Raw genomic sequence first — 16,841 nt, 5'->3', positions numbered from 1 at the left:
ATACTAGGTTACAGGCTGCTGCCCCAGGGTTGCACAGGGGGTTGTATGCATCACAGTACTTTGTGTTGGATGGGCCACCAAATAGCTGACCCGGGACGGAGTTAGAAGAGCCAGAGTCTTACTGGGGATAACTCCTGTGGGAAATACCGGGGGGGGGATGAAGCAGGATCCCATAAGGAAAGCCTGCAGGACACCTTGCAGATTCTTGCATTGGCAGGGTTAGCCAGGTTCCTGAGCCCCACTGGGCTCAGGTCTTGGCGGGGGACTGACAGTCCAGAAAGAGCATAGGCCTTGGCTTGAGAGGATGAGGCCAAAGTACTGACCGCTGGAGGTTGTCAGCTAACTGTACTCATTACAGCTGAACAGAAGGTGCTTTGTGAAATGCGATCTGGGAGGTACTATGCCACAATTTCCACATAGCTGTTTCTTCTTTTAAACAGCTTTAATGATGTATAATTTATGCACCATAAAATTTGCCTGGGGAAAGTGTGCCGTTCAATGATTTTTAGTAAATGTATATGTTTGTACAACAAAAATCATGATCCAGTTTCAGAATATTTCCATCACCCCAAAATGTTAACTCTCTCTTCCCACTCCTACCCCCAGTGCAGAAACATTCATCTGTCTTTCCACTTTTATGGTTTCGCCTACTCTAGCATTTTTATCTGAATAGCATCATATAGCATGTAATCTTTTGAGTCTGGCTTCTTTCACTTGTGTTTCTTTGTGGATGATCTGTGTTGTGGCGTGCTGTCAGTAGTGGATTTTTTGGTATGGCATGGATATGCCACATTTTGTTTATCCATTTCTCAGTTGATGGATTGCTTCAAGTTTTTGGCTGTTGTGAATAAAGTTGCTGTGAACATTTGTGTACAATTCCTGGTGTAGACACATTTTCATTTCTCCAGTAATGAAGTTGCTGGGTCATATGGTACATGTTTAATTTTTTCTTTTTGTTTCTTTTGTAGATTTAATTTTTAAAAGAAACTGCCAAACAGGTTTCAAAGTGACTGTACCATTTTGCAGTCACACCAGCAATGTATGAGGGTTCTAGTTTCTCCACATATTGGTATGGTCACAATTGTTGGTTATAGCCATTCCAAAGGGCGTGTGTGGTATCTCATGCTTTTAACCTGTTTCTCCAGTGACTAATAATGTTGAACCTCTTTTTGTGTTTATAATCATTTCTACGTGTTCTTGCAGGAAATGTCTTTTTGTCCATTCTTTATCTTCTTAATGAATAGAAGTTCTTTACACAGTCTAAATAAAATTGCTTTATCAGATATATGGTTTGCAAACATTTTCTCCTAGTCTGTGGCTTGTCTTTTCTTTTTCTTAATCGTTTCTTTTGAAGAGCACACACACAGAAAAGTAGCTTTGAGGTCCAATTTATTTGTGAATTGTGCCTTTAGTATCTACTTCATATCGAAGACATCTTTGCCTAATCTAAGGTGAAAAAGATTTCTTGCTGTGGTTTCTTGTAGACATAATTTCAATTTTATGTTAGGTCAGTGGTTCTCAGATGGGAGCAGTTTTGCTCTCCAGAGAACATTTGGGAATACTTGGAGACCTTTTAGATTGTCAAAACTGGGTGGGGTGTGCTACTAATGCCTAATAGGTAGAGACCGGTGGTGGTGCTAAACATACTACAATGCATGGGACAGCCCCCCAACAGCAAAGAATTATCTGGTCCAAGAGGTCAGTAGTGCTGAGGTTGACAAGCCCTAAGTTGGGTTTCTGGTCCATTTCAAGTTAGTTTTTGTGTACGGTGTGAGGTAAGGATCTACACACTTTTTTCTGCATGTAAAGGACATATGTGCATTTTTTTCTTCTCGTTTTTCTTTTTCCATGACATTTGTTGTAAGGAATATCCTCCTGCATTGCATGGCCTGGCACCTTTGTTGAAAATCAACTGACCACAAGATATTAAGATTTATACTTAGATTCTCTATTTTGTTCCCTTGATCTACATTCCCCTTTAATGCCAACATCACACTTCTTGATGGCTAATTTTATAGTACATTTTGAAATCCAGCAGTGTAAATCTTCCAACATTGCTTTTTCTAAAAAAATGTTTTGTCTACTAGGGGTTCTTTGCATTTTCATATCAATTTTAGCATCAGCTTTTCAAACTCAACAAAAAAAGCCACCTGGGATTTTGATGATTACATTTAATCTATAGATGAATTTGAGGAGAACTGACATCAATATTGAATCTTCTAATCTTGAAACTTGGCATATTTCTCCATTTTTCTCAGCAATGATAGGTTTCAGTATACAGGTCTTAACATTTCCTGAAATTTTTTCCTATTGGGTTTATTTTTAGTTGCCATAGTAAATGTAATTGTATTCTTAATTCCATTTTTGAATTGTTTATTGCAGCATAAAGAAACACAGTTTTTTTCCTTTTTTAAATTTTATTATGTTATGTTAATCACCATACATTACATCGTTAGTTTTTGATGTAGTGTTCCATGATTCATTGTTTGCGTATAACACCCAGTGCTTGTATATTGATTTTGTATCCTGTAAATCTTGCTTACCTTGCTTATTCATTCTGTATTATCTTTGATTCCTTATAATGTTCTACATGTAATAGTAACCTTTGAGAATAGTTTTACTTCTTCATTTCAAATCTTCATGCCTTAATTCCTTTTTCTTGCTGCCTTCTCTAAGTGTAATCAGCAATACAATCTTATATAGAAATGCTGAGAGCCACATACCTTTCAAAATTAAAAAAAAAATTAGAGTTCTGGGACTATGTTTTAGGTAAGGGATTACAGACCTATAGCTACTGACTTCTGGGATTGTTAGGAGATTAAATGAAGTACCACATATACAATGCTTTGTGTAATTCCTGACACAAATCAGCACCCTCATAAAATGTTACCTTTCAGAAAGAATCTCAACCAGCCACTGGCAGGCAGGCCAGCATTAGGGATCAGAACTTGGCACTGAGATGCAGACCTGGGTGGTCGTCTGTGGCTGATGGGGTAGGGGAGGGTCCCCAACAAGAGTCAGCACAATTTTCGTCAGCCTCCTCAGGAATCTTTGGTGTTGTGGGAGCTCTGCCAAAGTACCTGAGCTTCAAAGTAGCCAAGCCCACAATGCCTGTGGACATAGTGAAACAGGGTTTATAACTTGGAAGGAGGGGACTGGTGCCTGCTGAGTTGAGGGGATTGTTTGGGGCATAGATTATATTAAAACTAAGAGGAAACTCATTTCCTTGTGCATTGCTATCTCCTTCTCTGAAGGTTTATTCTAGAAGCTGTTCCACTATATTTGTTGAGGGACTTGAAATTTATTAAGGTTGGAGTAACAGCGGAGATGAGGAACAGATAACATGGGGAGGGTATAGTATCAGGAGGAAGTCTTGGTGCTACCTCCAGCCTTGTTGGGACTTAGCATTTCTCTCCTTTAGAAGGGGACCAGTGTGTATATGATTCAGCCCCACTGCCAATTTCCTCTAAGGAATGGCAAGCATTGTACAGCCAGCAGAGGCCATGATCTCTTGTTGGTAATGCTCTCCTCACCATAAACTAACCTGGAGAAGTAGGGCTCCTCTGGTGGCATTAATTACTGCAAAGCTCCCACACCTGTTTTCATTAATTACTTTGAGAAGAATCTCAGGTAGGTAAAAAGTAACCCTGATAACTGATTGATATCCTTTGTACTAGGATATGACATGTCAGTAAAGATCTTCGAGTCCAACCAAGAAACTTAAGGGGTTCTTTGCTCTCAGTAATAAAACAACTTAAATGAATTCCCACTCTTTATTTAACAGTATGGTGCTTCCATGACCAAGGTTCTATGACCTCTTAATCGTGATCATCACTAAAATACTAAGATTGGCATTGCATAGAAAAGGCCCAAATAGGGCTGGTCAGTGCTTCTGTAAAGCACACATTCAGTCATCAGAAAGTCACATGGAGGAGCTTCTTTATATAAAAACCACAAGGCACACGTGTGATGATATAAAAAGGCATCGTTTCTGCATCCATCCCTTCTCTTGAGTGTTTGCTCATGTGAATGTCCAAAGACAACTTTGTGGTGTTGACTGATGGGCCCATCATTGCAGCAACAGGTAGTTGTCAAAGGCACAGACCTTGTGCTGAGTGACTGAATCTAGAGAAAGAGAAAAGCAGTTTAGCATTTATAACGGCCAACCATACAGTAAAATAACCTTTTTGTATACATGCAAGGTCCTGTTTTAAAGTCTTAAATGGCTTAGAGCTGCCTTGTCTACATGTCTGCATAGCACATGTGGCTATTTAAAATTAAATAAATAGTTCAGTTCCCCCATCACACTAGCTACATTTTAAGGGCTCAGCAGGCACATATTCCTATAGATACAGGCCTTAGGGTGTTGCCATCGTGGCAAGATATTGTGTTAGGGTGAAAGTTTGCCAGTCTGTGGCATGAGAGACCAGAATTCTGATCTCTGCTAGCTACAGAAAATACCCTCTGGTACAAGGCAAAGTCTATAGAAATATGTAAGTTTCCCATACAGCACTGCACATTCTAGGCAGTGTACCTATCCCATCTACCTAGCTGAGTACTTTATGCAGAGTACAGAGTTAGTTTCTACAACTCATGTCTACATCTTTCAGTTGAAGAAGTTGGACCAGTGAGCTCTAAAGTCCTGTCCATTTGAAAGCCTGTTATTTCATCTAAGTCACAAGAAGTCCCTTGGGCCAGGATAAGCTATAGATGCAGGAGACGGTACTGCTCCCAGCCCTGCTTGTAGGAGGGTGAGAGAGAAATGCAGTGGGTCGGGGGCACTGATGGAATTAGAAATTAAATGACAGTTAACTTACTAATTACTATTATGATCCACAGGGGTGGACAAATTATACTGAAGGATCTTAAGATGCCACAATGATGAGTGAGAGCAGACAGCGAGTCAAAAAAAAGGTTTGTTCTGTGAATACAGGAGGACAATGGGAGACAAAGTGGCGCATCTTAGTTGTAGGTCCCAATAGTGTCCCAGGATTCGGATGTGACCTGTCTAGTACAAATGCAGTTTCCCACGAGAGGTCTGAACTGGGGAGATGAATTTCAGAGGGGAGGAGCACTAACACTTGTTATATATATATATATTATATACATGATATAACATTAAAATTAACATACCTGATGTAACTTTTACAACCATTAGTAGTACTAAGCACAACCACTTACTTCACACTGTAGTGAAGTGGCATTATTACGATTTACATTTTAGTATTAGTCCTTTATTCATGGTAAGTGTTGTTCATATATTCTGTCATTCGCCTTTTGAGTTTTCTTATGCAAAACAGTTTTTATGTGTGCAGATTATGTAAATCTTTTACTGCATCTGGGCTTAGAACCATAGGTAGAAAGCTTTTCCCTATACCCAGTTTTAAAGCAATTCAAAAAGTGACACACTTATAAAAAAGTAACACACTTGTTCTGATGTTTATATGAAAGGCAAAATATATAGCAAGACAATTTTGAAAAAAAGGAATAATGAGAATCTGATATACTAGATACCAAAACACACTATAAAATTACCATAGTAAAACAGTATGTAATTAGCACAGAACCAGATAAGTGAATCACTGGGAGAGTCCGGAAACGTGTCCATGCATATATGGGAAGTTAACAGATGAGTCAAAGGGCATTCAAAAATCAGTGCAGAATGGGTGAGTTACAAACAGATGGTATGATCCCTTCACATCATGCTGTAAACATGAAAAAAATGATGGAAGTAATAATAGAGATAGGAGACTAGTTCTAAAGCTCAGGGAGTAGAGACAAATTTCCGAAGTGAAACCCAAATTCATGTGCCTTGGGGAAAAAACAGGCATTTGAATCCACAAAGATTAATAATTAAATATTAATACCTCTGTAACACGGAATACACAATAAACAGAATTAAAGATGAGAGAGGTTAAGAGAATTTTACGCTAACAACACAAGATTAGGGACCATATTATAGAAGTATTCTGCAGAACAGTGTGGAAAAAAAAAATAGCCCAACTTAAAAAAATAGGCCAGGGATAAAGATAGGCAATCCACAAAATCTAGATCCCCTCTCTAAGACAGTCCTACTCATCAGTAACTTAGTAGTTAGGGAACAACAAATTAAGTAATGCGATCTATTTGTTCAATTCATCAGATCACCAAATACTGGAAATATGGGTCGTGCCCAACACTGGTGAAGATGTGGGGAAACAGGGACGTCCGTAGGCTGTAAAAGTATAAACTCGCTCAACGGCGTGTATCGAGACTTAAGTATGCCTACGCGAGGGCACAGCGACGCCTCTGCCGCAAATCTGCTTCGCACAAATACTCATGCCTGGCATTGCGCTCGAATAATTATAGCTCAAAAGGATTTCTTAAAGTTGAATTCAAATCATTCCAATTAGAACACACAAAGTTTATAATAGCAGAAACAATGGAAATCATCCCAAACATCTAATAATGAGTGCATGGAATACTTACACTCCCGCCAGAGGTTAGGAAGAAAGGAGTAGCTGCTTATGTGTTAAAATGGAAGCTCTCCTGGACGGAGTTAAATAAAAACTCAAGGAACAATGTGTGACCTTCCATCTATCAGAAAACCCTCAAACAATATGTAGGTTTATATACATTTATTTCTATGTAAATGTGTTTTTGAAAAGTAAAAAAAAAAAACTCTTCCATCTTAACGGTAGTTGAAGGAAGGGTTGTAAGATTTCTCTATTTGAAGTCTTTGACCATGAAATCAGGTGTCACTCCACACATCTATGCATGCATCCATTCGTTCATTCATTCATTCATTCATTCATTCATTCATTCCGGTGGAGAAAAAAAGGTTGGCTGGAGAAGGAGCAAGTTTTAAATTTAGATAAAATAAAAAACAGAATCCTAATGTGACCTCACAGCAGAGTCGGTGGCTGGCCCGTCACACGCGGTTTGGTGTGCTCTGTGATGGCACTACGTGAGGAATTAACCCAGGGACTTGCGAGAAATGGTGCTGTGGTATGTGTAGTGTTGTGCCCATGCATATAGTGAGCAAACTCAGGAGTCAGGACAGAAAAGCACCTGATGGTGGAGTGATAGCTGGCTCCCAAACGTGTAAGCACACACATGGAAAATGACTTTTATCTAAGTTCATTTGTCATCTGAAGACAGCCACATCCCCAAAATTCCAATGTCACATCATACGAATAATCCTCAAACACCCCACAAAATGTGACCAATAGGACAGACGTCAGAGCAATGCCAGTCCTGCCCAGGGGAAAGACAAACAGAACATGAGCAGCTCCCATGAAATTGGGGAAAAAAAAAAAAAGGTTGTGTTTGTGTTATGTTAACAAGGCTATTTAGCAGGTCTTGGCACACATTTATGCATAAATCAGTTTACTGGCTATGCTTCTGTGTGGTCTGATTAGATAGTGAAGGAACATGCTGCTGGCTATTTTTTTTATAGTGTGGGGGGCAAGTCACTTTATTGAACTGACAGTCCCATTGCCAGTAGCTAATGGTAATGTGTGGAGAGTGCTAGAACACCCAGGACCCCACTGGGAGCTTTATCTTATCACAAGAAGCGGACAATTCTAGGGCTGAAATGGGAGTGGCCATGTAGCCAGACATTCATTCGGTTATGGAATTGGCTTTCCTGCTCTGTAGGATGAGGGTCACCCAGCCTCTGGGAACACTTAGGACGCAGGCACGTGACACTGAAGGCGCCCTTACCAGTGGGGCCCAGCCGGTCACAAATGCCACTGCCCACCGTGTTAACTGTCATCTGCTGATCTCACTTCTCTCTGGAACCACACCGAACAAGACGTCCTGCCCTCTGTTGTGCGGTAGTCTTGCAGGCTCCTCTTCTGTCTAAATTAGCCCCTATCCCTTCAGGACTTCTTCAACGGATCCTGATCTCTAGGAACGTCAACATTCTCTCGGATGCTCAAATTCAAGTCTAGGAGTCATCTTTGACTTCTCTTTCCTGGTATACCACGTGCAGTCTATCAGCAAGGCCAACTGGCTTTAGAATTTTTATTTAAAGTCTGGCAGCTTAACACCACCCCCACGGATATGCCCCAAGTTGTGACCTCCCACCGTCATTTATCATTGGAACCGCCGTAAGAGCCTAAAACTGCTCTCTCGGCTCCTGCTGAAAGATATGTACCCCCTACTTAACAACCTTTGGTGACTTCCATTTATACTCAGAACAAAAACTGAAACTGAAGTTCTCACCATGGTCCAGCCTCTGGCTACTTCTCCAGCTTCATTTCTCATCACTTAATCCTCTCGCTGGGTTTCAGACACCCCAGTGCCTCTGCTTCTTCTCTACCTGGATCCTAGCTGTTCCCTTAGCCTGAGAGGCCAGTCCCTTAGACGGACACAAGCCCACCCTTGTGTTCATCACTGGGGTCTCAGCTCAAATACAGCTCTTCGGCAAGGAGCCAACCTCACTGTCCCTGTAAATACTCATACCCTGTTTTCTTTGTAGCACTGATCACCAACAGGATTTTTAAAAAGGTTATTGTCTGTCTTCATTAGAATGTAAGTCCCACAGGGGCAAGTCCTGTATCTGCCTTGTCAACTCCTATTCCAGTAGTGCCTAGAATATGCTCAGTACATGATAGGTGCTCAAAACAAATATAAATTGAATGAATAGGTAGGTGAATGACCTGACATCATGTGGTATATTTGAACGAAATTGCTTGGTCTAAAATAATGGCGCGTTCTCAACATTTTTTTTTCTGCTCTGATACTAGGCTGGAGACATTCATATACTGGAAACTTTTCCAAGAGTATACCAAGAATGTGGGCTGTGTCATAGACAAGGTAATCTAATTGTTTATGCCTAGTATACCAACTTTCACTTCCCACCCAAGAAATGTGAGTAAAACACTATTACAGGGCTAGCCTTGAATTCTCTAGTTTTTCTATTATGTTTTCTATTTATTTACTACTAGATATAGGAATGCTAACGATTTTACCAAGTGGATCTAACAAGGACCAGTCTTGCTCAGTTATAATTGTTTCTTGATTATCCCAGAGTTTTCTATGTAGATAGCTGTATCGTATGCAAATATGAGGATTTGTCTCCTCCTTTATAACTCTTACATTTCCTTTGTGTGTCTTATCTTATCCCTTTGATTAGGAACTCTAGATCTCTGTTGAAAGAGTAAGGGCAGTCGTATGTATTTTGTACGCACTTAAACCTTCAGTTAAGGTTTTCATTATTAAATAAAAGATACACTGTAGGTTTGCTATAGATACTCTTTATCACATTAAGAAAGTTTTCTTTTATTCCTAGTTAATGAGTCTTTATCAGGACTGGATATTGGATTTTTCTCTCTTTTTAACATCTGAGAAAACTAGTGGATTAGAAAAAAGATTTAATGATACCTATCTTTACATTCTTTGATTAAATATACTTTGATTCCATGTTTCTTAACACACTGCTAAGTTTAACTTGCAAAATATTTTATTTTGGAATTTTATATCCATATTCACAAATGAGTTTGGGCTGTAATTTAAGTAGTTTTAGTTCAAGATCATGCTAGCCTTATAAAATGAGGTGAATACCTATCCTCTTAGTTTTCTCTGCAATAATTTGTCATGTTTGGTAAAACTTACCTGTCCTAGATAGTTTTAACAATATCTTAAAAATATTTTTTTGTGGTAATACAGACATGACATGAAATTTACCATTTTAACCCTTTATAAGTATACAATTAAGAACATTCATAATGCTATGTGACCATTACCACTGCTCATTTTCAGAATTGCCTCATAATCCCAAATAGAATCTCCACACTCATTAAATAATCACTTGGCAGTCCAATTCCCACCTCCTCCTAGACCCTGGTAAACTGTATTATAATCTCTGTCTCTGTGGATTTGTCTATTCTAGGTAATTCAGTAAGTGGAATCATAGAATGTTTGTCCTTTTGTGGAGGGCTTATTTCACTAAACATGTTTTTAGTGTTCATTCACTTTGTAGCATATATCAGAATATCATTTCTTTTTATGGCTGAATAATATTCTATTGTATGTAGAGACCACACTTTGTTTATCCATTCATCCGTCGATGGATGCTTGACTTGCTTCCACATTATGGCTATTGTGAAAAATGCTGTTATGAACACAGGTGTGCAAATATTTGTTCAGTTCTTTTAGGTATATAACCACAAGTAAAATTGCTGGATTACATGGCAATTCTGTTTAATTTTCTGAGGAACAACTGTACTGTCTCCCATACTGGCTGCACCATTTTACGTTCCCAACGGTGCACAAGGTTCCAATTTCTCCACATCCTCAACGGTGCTTGTTTTTTGTTTGTATGGTAGCCATCCTAATGGGTCTCCAGGGGTACCTCATGGTGATTTTGATTTGCATTTCCCTAATGATTAGTGATGACGAACACCTTTTCACATGCTTATTGGCCATTTGTATATCTCCTCTGGAGAAATATCTGGTTAAGTCCTTGGCTCATTTTTTAATCATTTTGTTGTTGTTGTTGAGCTGTAGAAATTCTTTATATTTTTTAGATATTGACCCCTATTTTAGGGGGGTCAATTCAAATATTCTCTCCTATTCCATAGGCTGCCTTTTCACTTGATGGACTGTGTCCCTTGATACACGGAAGGTGGTTGTTGTTGGTGGTGGGTTTTTTTTTTTTTTAACCTATTTTTACATTTGTTGCCTTCCTTGTAGCTTTTAAAGACAGTGTCTACCTTTTTTCCTGCATGTGTTATTCGAGATGAGTGAGCAAATCAGTGTTTCCGGTATCTCCCAAGCAGACTAGAACAAATAAGGGCTGCATTCGAGGAGAGGAAACCAAGATGGTGGGGCACAAGTAAGGAGCCACAAAGCTTCCCTACCGCCCTGAACGTGGCTTTGTTTGATTGGCCTTTGGCCTGGCTGCTGTAAACCTGTGATTGTTCTCCAGCATTCCCACAGACTTGGTTCTGACAGAGTCAGTTTTGTCTGGGGATTTCTGGGGTTTCTGTGGGGAAGATGGGAGCTTGGATTTTCTTAGTCTGCCATTTTGCTGATGTCACTCCATGCAGGTGTCTTTTGAATGGAGGGTGAGAAGCACATGTTTATCATTCAGTTTTTTAAATGGTTGAAATTGTTCAGATTTTCTATTTCTTGAGTCGATTCTGGTAATATTGTTTTAGAAATTGTTCAACTTACCTATTTTCAAATTTGCTGGTAAAAATTTATTCAGCATGCTCTCATGATTTCTAAATAACCTTACTGTATCTGCAGTAGCAGCCCGAGTTTTGTTTGTAGTATTGTTCACTGGACCCCTTTCTCTTCCTTTCTTTTTCAGTATTGCTAGGATTTTGACTACTGATGGTTTTTTTCCCCAAAGAACTCTTTCAGCTCTCAAAAAACCTATTTTGCTTTGATTTTGTTAATATTTGATACATTTTTTAAAAATTTTATTATGTTATGTTAATCACCATACATTACATCATTGGTTTTGGATGTAGTGTTCCCTGATTCGTTGTTTGTGTATAACACCCAGTGCTCCGTGCAGAACGTGCCCTCTTTAATACCCATCACCAGGCTAACCCATCCCCCCACCCCCTCCCCTCTAGAACCCTCAGTTTGTTTTTCAGAGTCCATAGTCTCTCATGGTTCGTCTCCCCCTCTGATTTCCCCCCCTTCATTTTTCCCTTCCTACTATCTTCTTTTTGATACATTTTTATTATCCATTTTCTGACATTCTTTTGTATTTACTGCTATGTATTCATTCATCCTCAAGTATCAAAATTTAAGAAAAGTGAATAAAAAAAATGAGAATTTCATCCAAGTATTTTTTTCTCTTCCTGCAAATTGGGAACAGCTTTTTTATTTTACTCGGAGGTTGGATCCTTCAGCATCAGTTTCTGTAGTGCACCAACTGAGAACCTCTACTGTTAGTGGTTGCACAGAGGAGAAGTTCCACTTACTGACAGTGGCATTAAGATCATACTTTTTACAAAGGAAGAGTCTGAACAGAGAAGAGGGTGCCTATGAACGCTGGATCTTTAATTCACCAAGTGGCTCTGGTGGAGAAATTCAGATCCCTTTGTTTGATAAAAGGCACAGATTTCTACCATGATCTCAGAATTCGTTTCCAGCAGTGTTCATCTGCTAGGGTGGCTGTTAACAAAGCACTACACACTGGGAGGCTTGAACTTGAACAATAGGAATTTATGATCTCACAGCCTGGGGAGGCCAGAAGCCCAAGATCAAGGTGCCAGCAGATCTGGTTTCTCTTGAGGTCTCTCCTTGGCTTGCAGATGGCTGTCTTCTCTGTCTTCACGTGGCCTTCCCTCTGTGCACGCATCCCTGGTGTCTCTTGTCTTCTCATAAGCATGCCAGTCCTGTGAGATCAGGGCTCCACCACGATGATATTGTTTAATCACCTCTTGAGAGGGCCCGGTCTCCAAACACAGTCACATTCTAAGGTCCTGGGGGTCAGGACTTCAACATATGGATTTGGGGAGACACAATTCAGTCCATAACAAAAGGTTCATCACTTTAGGTTCTATGATGCTCAATATTAACGGCCTAACACGTAACTCTGAAAGAACTGAAGCTCCACATGCTCCAAAGATCCATGAGAACCTCTTGTAAAGAGTGTTACTATACTAGGTCAGTAAGCAAAGAGCCTAAACTACTGGCAATGTCCCACGAAGGGGTTGAGCTGTGAAGTTTCTTTATGGCCATTAACCCCCAGCCCCAGACGCAGGGCTGGAGTTCACACTCGAGCACCTACCTCTGCCCGGGAGAGCACACGCAGGGGGTGCTCCCCGCGGATCTGTGCACAAGACAGTCTTGTGCACCTGTCAAAACCCAAATGCTCAGCGCTGGCCTCTAAGTGGCCGGTGTGATTCTGCAAACCGATGACTGCATTTCTAGTGGTGGATATAACATGTTGCCATGCTCACACGATTTCCTGGTTCTGAGTTGAATATGTAGCCGATTCTCATCTTCCAGTTTGCTTTTTGTTTTTAAGTGAGGCTTAAAAACTGTGCCTTGGCTAGTAAGGTGCAGAGGAGGGTCTTTTATTTTCCACTTTGCTTGCCTTCATGATGCTTTTTAACTTCTACATCACCGATGATGCTCACACACAGTGACTGGAGGTCAGCTGGCATAAATGTAACAGAGAGAAGCCGAGTGAGACAGGTCAGGAAAGTTCAAAGGTCACCATCTAGGACGACTAGTTGACCAGTGAATACAATAAAGGGGAAATCCACTTTCTGATCAATCCAAGTTAATGCTCACAATTTCAGAAGTTGGCAGTTAATTTAAAAAAAAAAAGCTATATATATATATATTTTTTTAAGTCATATATATATTTTTTAAAACTTAAACACATGAGATATATAGTCAGTTTTAGTTCTCATTCATTTCTATCCTGGTAGATGTCATCCATTTGAGAGCAACTCAAAACAAAAATAATTCATCGTATCGTCTGCGATTGCGTCTTAAAGAGTCTGCATTCACTTTCTGACTGGTTGCTGAGCTCCTGGGTGAGGGTGGGGTCAGGCAGTGTCCTGAGGAGGGGTCGGGCTGGGGGCAGACCTGCGCCGGGTTCTTCCCTTTCTCCTCCTCTGCACATGGCCTCACCACCTGTGACTCGTTCCTTCTATGCAGTGAAAATGTAGACGAAGAGGATCTTGAGGAACCCCGACATCATCTGTTAAATCATGCACCCTAAGGGCTGAGGCCCCCTGAGTGGGCTTGCTTTTACAAAATGCCACGTTTGAGAGTTTTCTAGGCCTAGTTCTGTGGTCAGCCATCCAGGGAAACAATGATCTAGGTTAGCCTGCAAAAGGCCCACACGCTATCAGAGATCTTTTGCCTGAAAACGTTGACATGGGGAAACATTCAAATCAAATGCTTTTTATAAGTTATAAGGAAATCATGCTGAGGCTAATTTTTTCTCCCCCTTTGGCAATGCTGTGGAGCATATTACATTATGTTCCCACAATAGCATAAAATGTATGTCTTATCACTTGAACATAGCCCAGACAATAAAAGGGCGCCCGAGACTGGAAATATGTCTTCTGTGAGAGGCCAAACCAGCCGTAAGTGATAACACCAATGTGGGGGATGGAGAGCGTGAAAAGACAGAGCTACAGCACAAAAATTCGCAGACCAGTGACGAATGCACTGGGGTCTCGGGGCTCCCGCCCCTGCCTCACCGCCTGCCTGAAGACGCTAGCCGAGTCACTTGGGACTCTCTTGTCTTACTGTCTCAACATGCAAAATGGGAATTCTGTTCTAGGGCTGTGTTGGGGTAAATAAAATTACTGGAACTTGCTTCCCTTCCAATGTCAGGTAAAGGTGACATTTTGTTTCCTGGTGCCGGGAATTTGGTTTTTGTTTTCCTGTTTACTTTCATACATATTCAAGTGCCCACAAGTATTTTCTCTGTCAAAAATCCCCATTTCTCCTTCTGGTGCAGTGATTCATCGAGAATCTTGGCCTAAGTGTACTGCTGTTTCAGGGAACATGGACTCTGGGGAATGAACTGGGAACATAATCATGACCATTCAAATGGCCTCATTATAAGGCGACCCAGCATGAAGGAGACTCTCCACGGAGCAAATGAGTAAGTCATGGCTTAAGTTTCACGTGGTGAGCCCTGTTTGGGGATTTCATAAATTCACACCATTCTATGCCAGCAGTACAAGGCAGGGCCAGGAGGGTGAGCTGGCTGAATGCCCCGTGGCCACCCCTGGCCGATGTCCCCTGAAGGAAGAGCTGCAGGTTAGAAGAAAGTCTTACATGGGAAGAATCATTTAAGAGTTTTGTTTTTTAATATAAATGTTGGATCAGACGGTGAAGGGATAAAAAGGCTTATCTGAAGGAATACAGTGCTAGGATGTCGGACGTCTTGGGGAAAGAGACTTTCTTTTTGGTGCTGATCATCTTTCCCTCTGCCAAAAAACAAATGAACAAACAAAACCCAAACTTCTCAGAGGTTCCTAATGGCTAAAAAAATCTGCTTGTCCATCCCCCATGACTTTATTGTGTCCGCATAAACAAAGATCCCATAAAACATAGGAATAAATATAAAGGTACTAAAAAAAACTTGGCATCTTTTATTTTGGAAAGCAAATGACAAATCTGAAACTGGATACAACGAGCCACTTTTTAAGACTTTTAAATACTTGATTCAAACTACTCTTAAGTCTCAGGGACCCTACCTCACACGCTGATCTTCTAGTTGGAACAAATTTAGAGTATTGCTTTTCATAATTTGTCACAAAATAACTTTCTTTTAAATTGGTGCCTTAACATGGTTGTAATTTTAACTTTCAAGGGCTTTGATTACAAATTTTAATTGATCAACGTTTTGGGAATAAAATATTGCCTAGATGTGCTCACAGTGGAAGCTCAGGGCAAGGAGAAAACTCCTCAGAAGAGAAAATGTTGCTGTATCAGTGGATCCGGTCACCCAGGGGTAACGGACTGTGCCCACTGTGGGTGCGAGACACCTTGCACTCTCTTGTGCTATCTCCTCCAACCATCATGGGAAGTAAGCAGGGCAGCGGTGATTACCCGTGTAACCGATGAAGTAACTCAGGTGCGGAGAGAAGAGGTGGTTTGCCGCTGCCCCCACTCGGAGAACAAGCAGAGCCCTGATGGGAAAGGACACGCGATGCTCGGGACCCTGTGTTTTGTGGGTCTATGCGTATGTGGAGAGACATACAGATGAAATCTTTACTGGCACAAAGCTGGAGCTATTGTATTGTCACTCAGCTCAAAAAGAGAAGAATATAAACTCATAAACATGTGAAAAAGGCATGTTCTAACAACCAAGTCACCAGAAGCGCCCTGGTGCGGACAGGGGCAGCGGCCAGAGAATCAGGGGGACTCACCTTAGGGGTGAGGATTTCACCACGCCGAGAGCCAAGGATTCCAGAACACACAATACCCGGAAGTTGCCAAGGGCACACGCAGATGGTGTAATCAATGACAAATCAGAAACAGGACATGAATTATGGGAGAGGAAAGAAACTCGGGCCCGCAGCTCCAGCTCTGAAACCCAGAGAATTCCACAGGGCGTTGTGAAAGTCAAGCCCTGGGGTCAAGCAGGTAGAGATTTGCCTCCTAAAAACCCACTGGCAGGAGAGCAGAATGGCAAAACAACGGGAGGAACTGGGCCGGCGGCTGAACTGTGCATGATCTGTGCACAAAAGCCACGGGCAACAGGAAGGGGCGACAGAGTTCCCCAACTTGGAAATAATAATCGTGCGGACCCAGACACTGGCCCCGTGCACGGTACACAATTTGCAGACGCTGTAAAGATTAGTTGTTGATATGCACTGTTGATATCAATCGTGTGCACAGTTCCGTTAGCTGAATGAGACATTTTTTTAAAAAGCAAAATTCTGGTCTCTAGTTGGTGTCATTTTGATCCATGCACTTTTTAAAAAAACAAAACAAGAACCTCTGTTTCAGAACATAGGATGTTTTGAAGGTTATATTCTTGGCATTTAGAAAAGAGTAAACAGCCTCTTGGCTTTTGGACTGTGGCTAAAATCATAGGGTTTTTTTTTTTTTTTAAATTCGTCTCCAAGGCAGAAGATAAATTACTTTGCACCCAGAGAGTAAAAAATTACTCTTGATGGCCATACTTTTAAAATATATCAAAGGATGACCATCAGTCATTTAAAAGATATTCATAAAATGTCTGTTTGATAGATGAATACAACTTGGACACGGTATCTACTTATCTGTTAAAGGATATTGCCTAGGAAGGGGTGAGAAAAGCCAGAAGTTTGGGATTTAGAGACGAGGGGAGGCAAATAGGAGGAAGACTCTGGAACAGGGAAGCAGGAGGGGACGGAATACACTTGTCAAGT

At 40.8% G+C, this 16,841-nt stretch overlaps 1 protein-coding gene across 2 annotated transcripts in view; it reads right to left on the bottom strand.

The window, feature by feature from the left end:
* Nucleotides 1–2,428: 2,428 nt before the first annotated feature.
* Nucleotides 2,429–16,841, bottom strand: part of MCPH1 (microcephalin 1) — a 249,919-nt gene continuing 235,506 nt past the window's right edge. For both annotated transcript variants that reach the window (XM_028099833.2, XM_028099835.2), the window contains one exon: nt 2,429–4,125. In XM_028099833.2, the coding sequence (XP_027955634.2) occupies nt 4,070–4,125 (56 nt within the window). In that variant the 3' untranslated portion in view covers nt 2,429–4,069. The remainder of the gene's footprint in view (nt 4,126–16,841) is intronic.

This window comes from Eumetopias jubatus, unplaced genomic scaffold (genome assembly GCF_037043125.1).
Source record: "Eumetopias jubatus isolate StellerSeaLion01/CBP00866 unplaced genomic scaffold, mEumJub1_p1.0 scaffold_2, whole genome shotgun sequence".
NCBI classification, from domain to species: Eukaryota; Metazoa; Chordata; class Mammalia; order Carnivora; family Otariidae; genus Eumetopias; species Eumetopias jubatus.
This window is presented reverse-complemented; position numbering and strand designations above follow the sequence as displayed.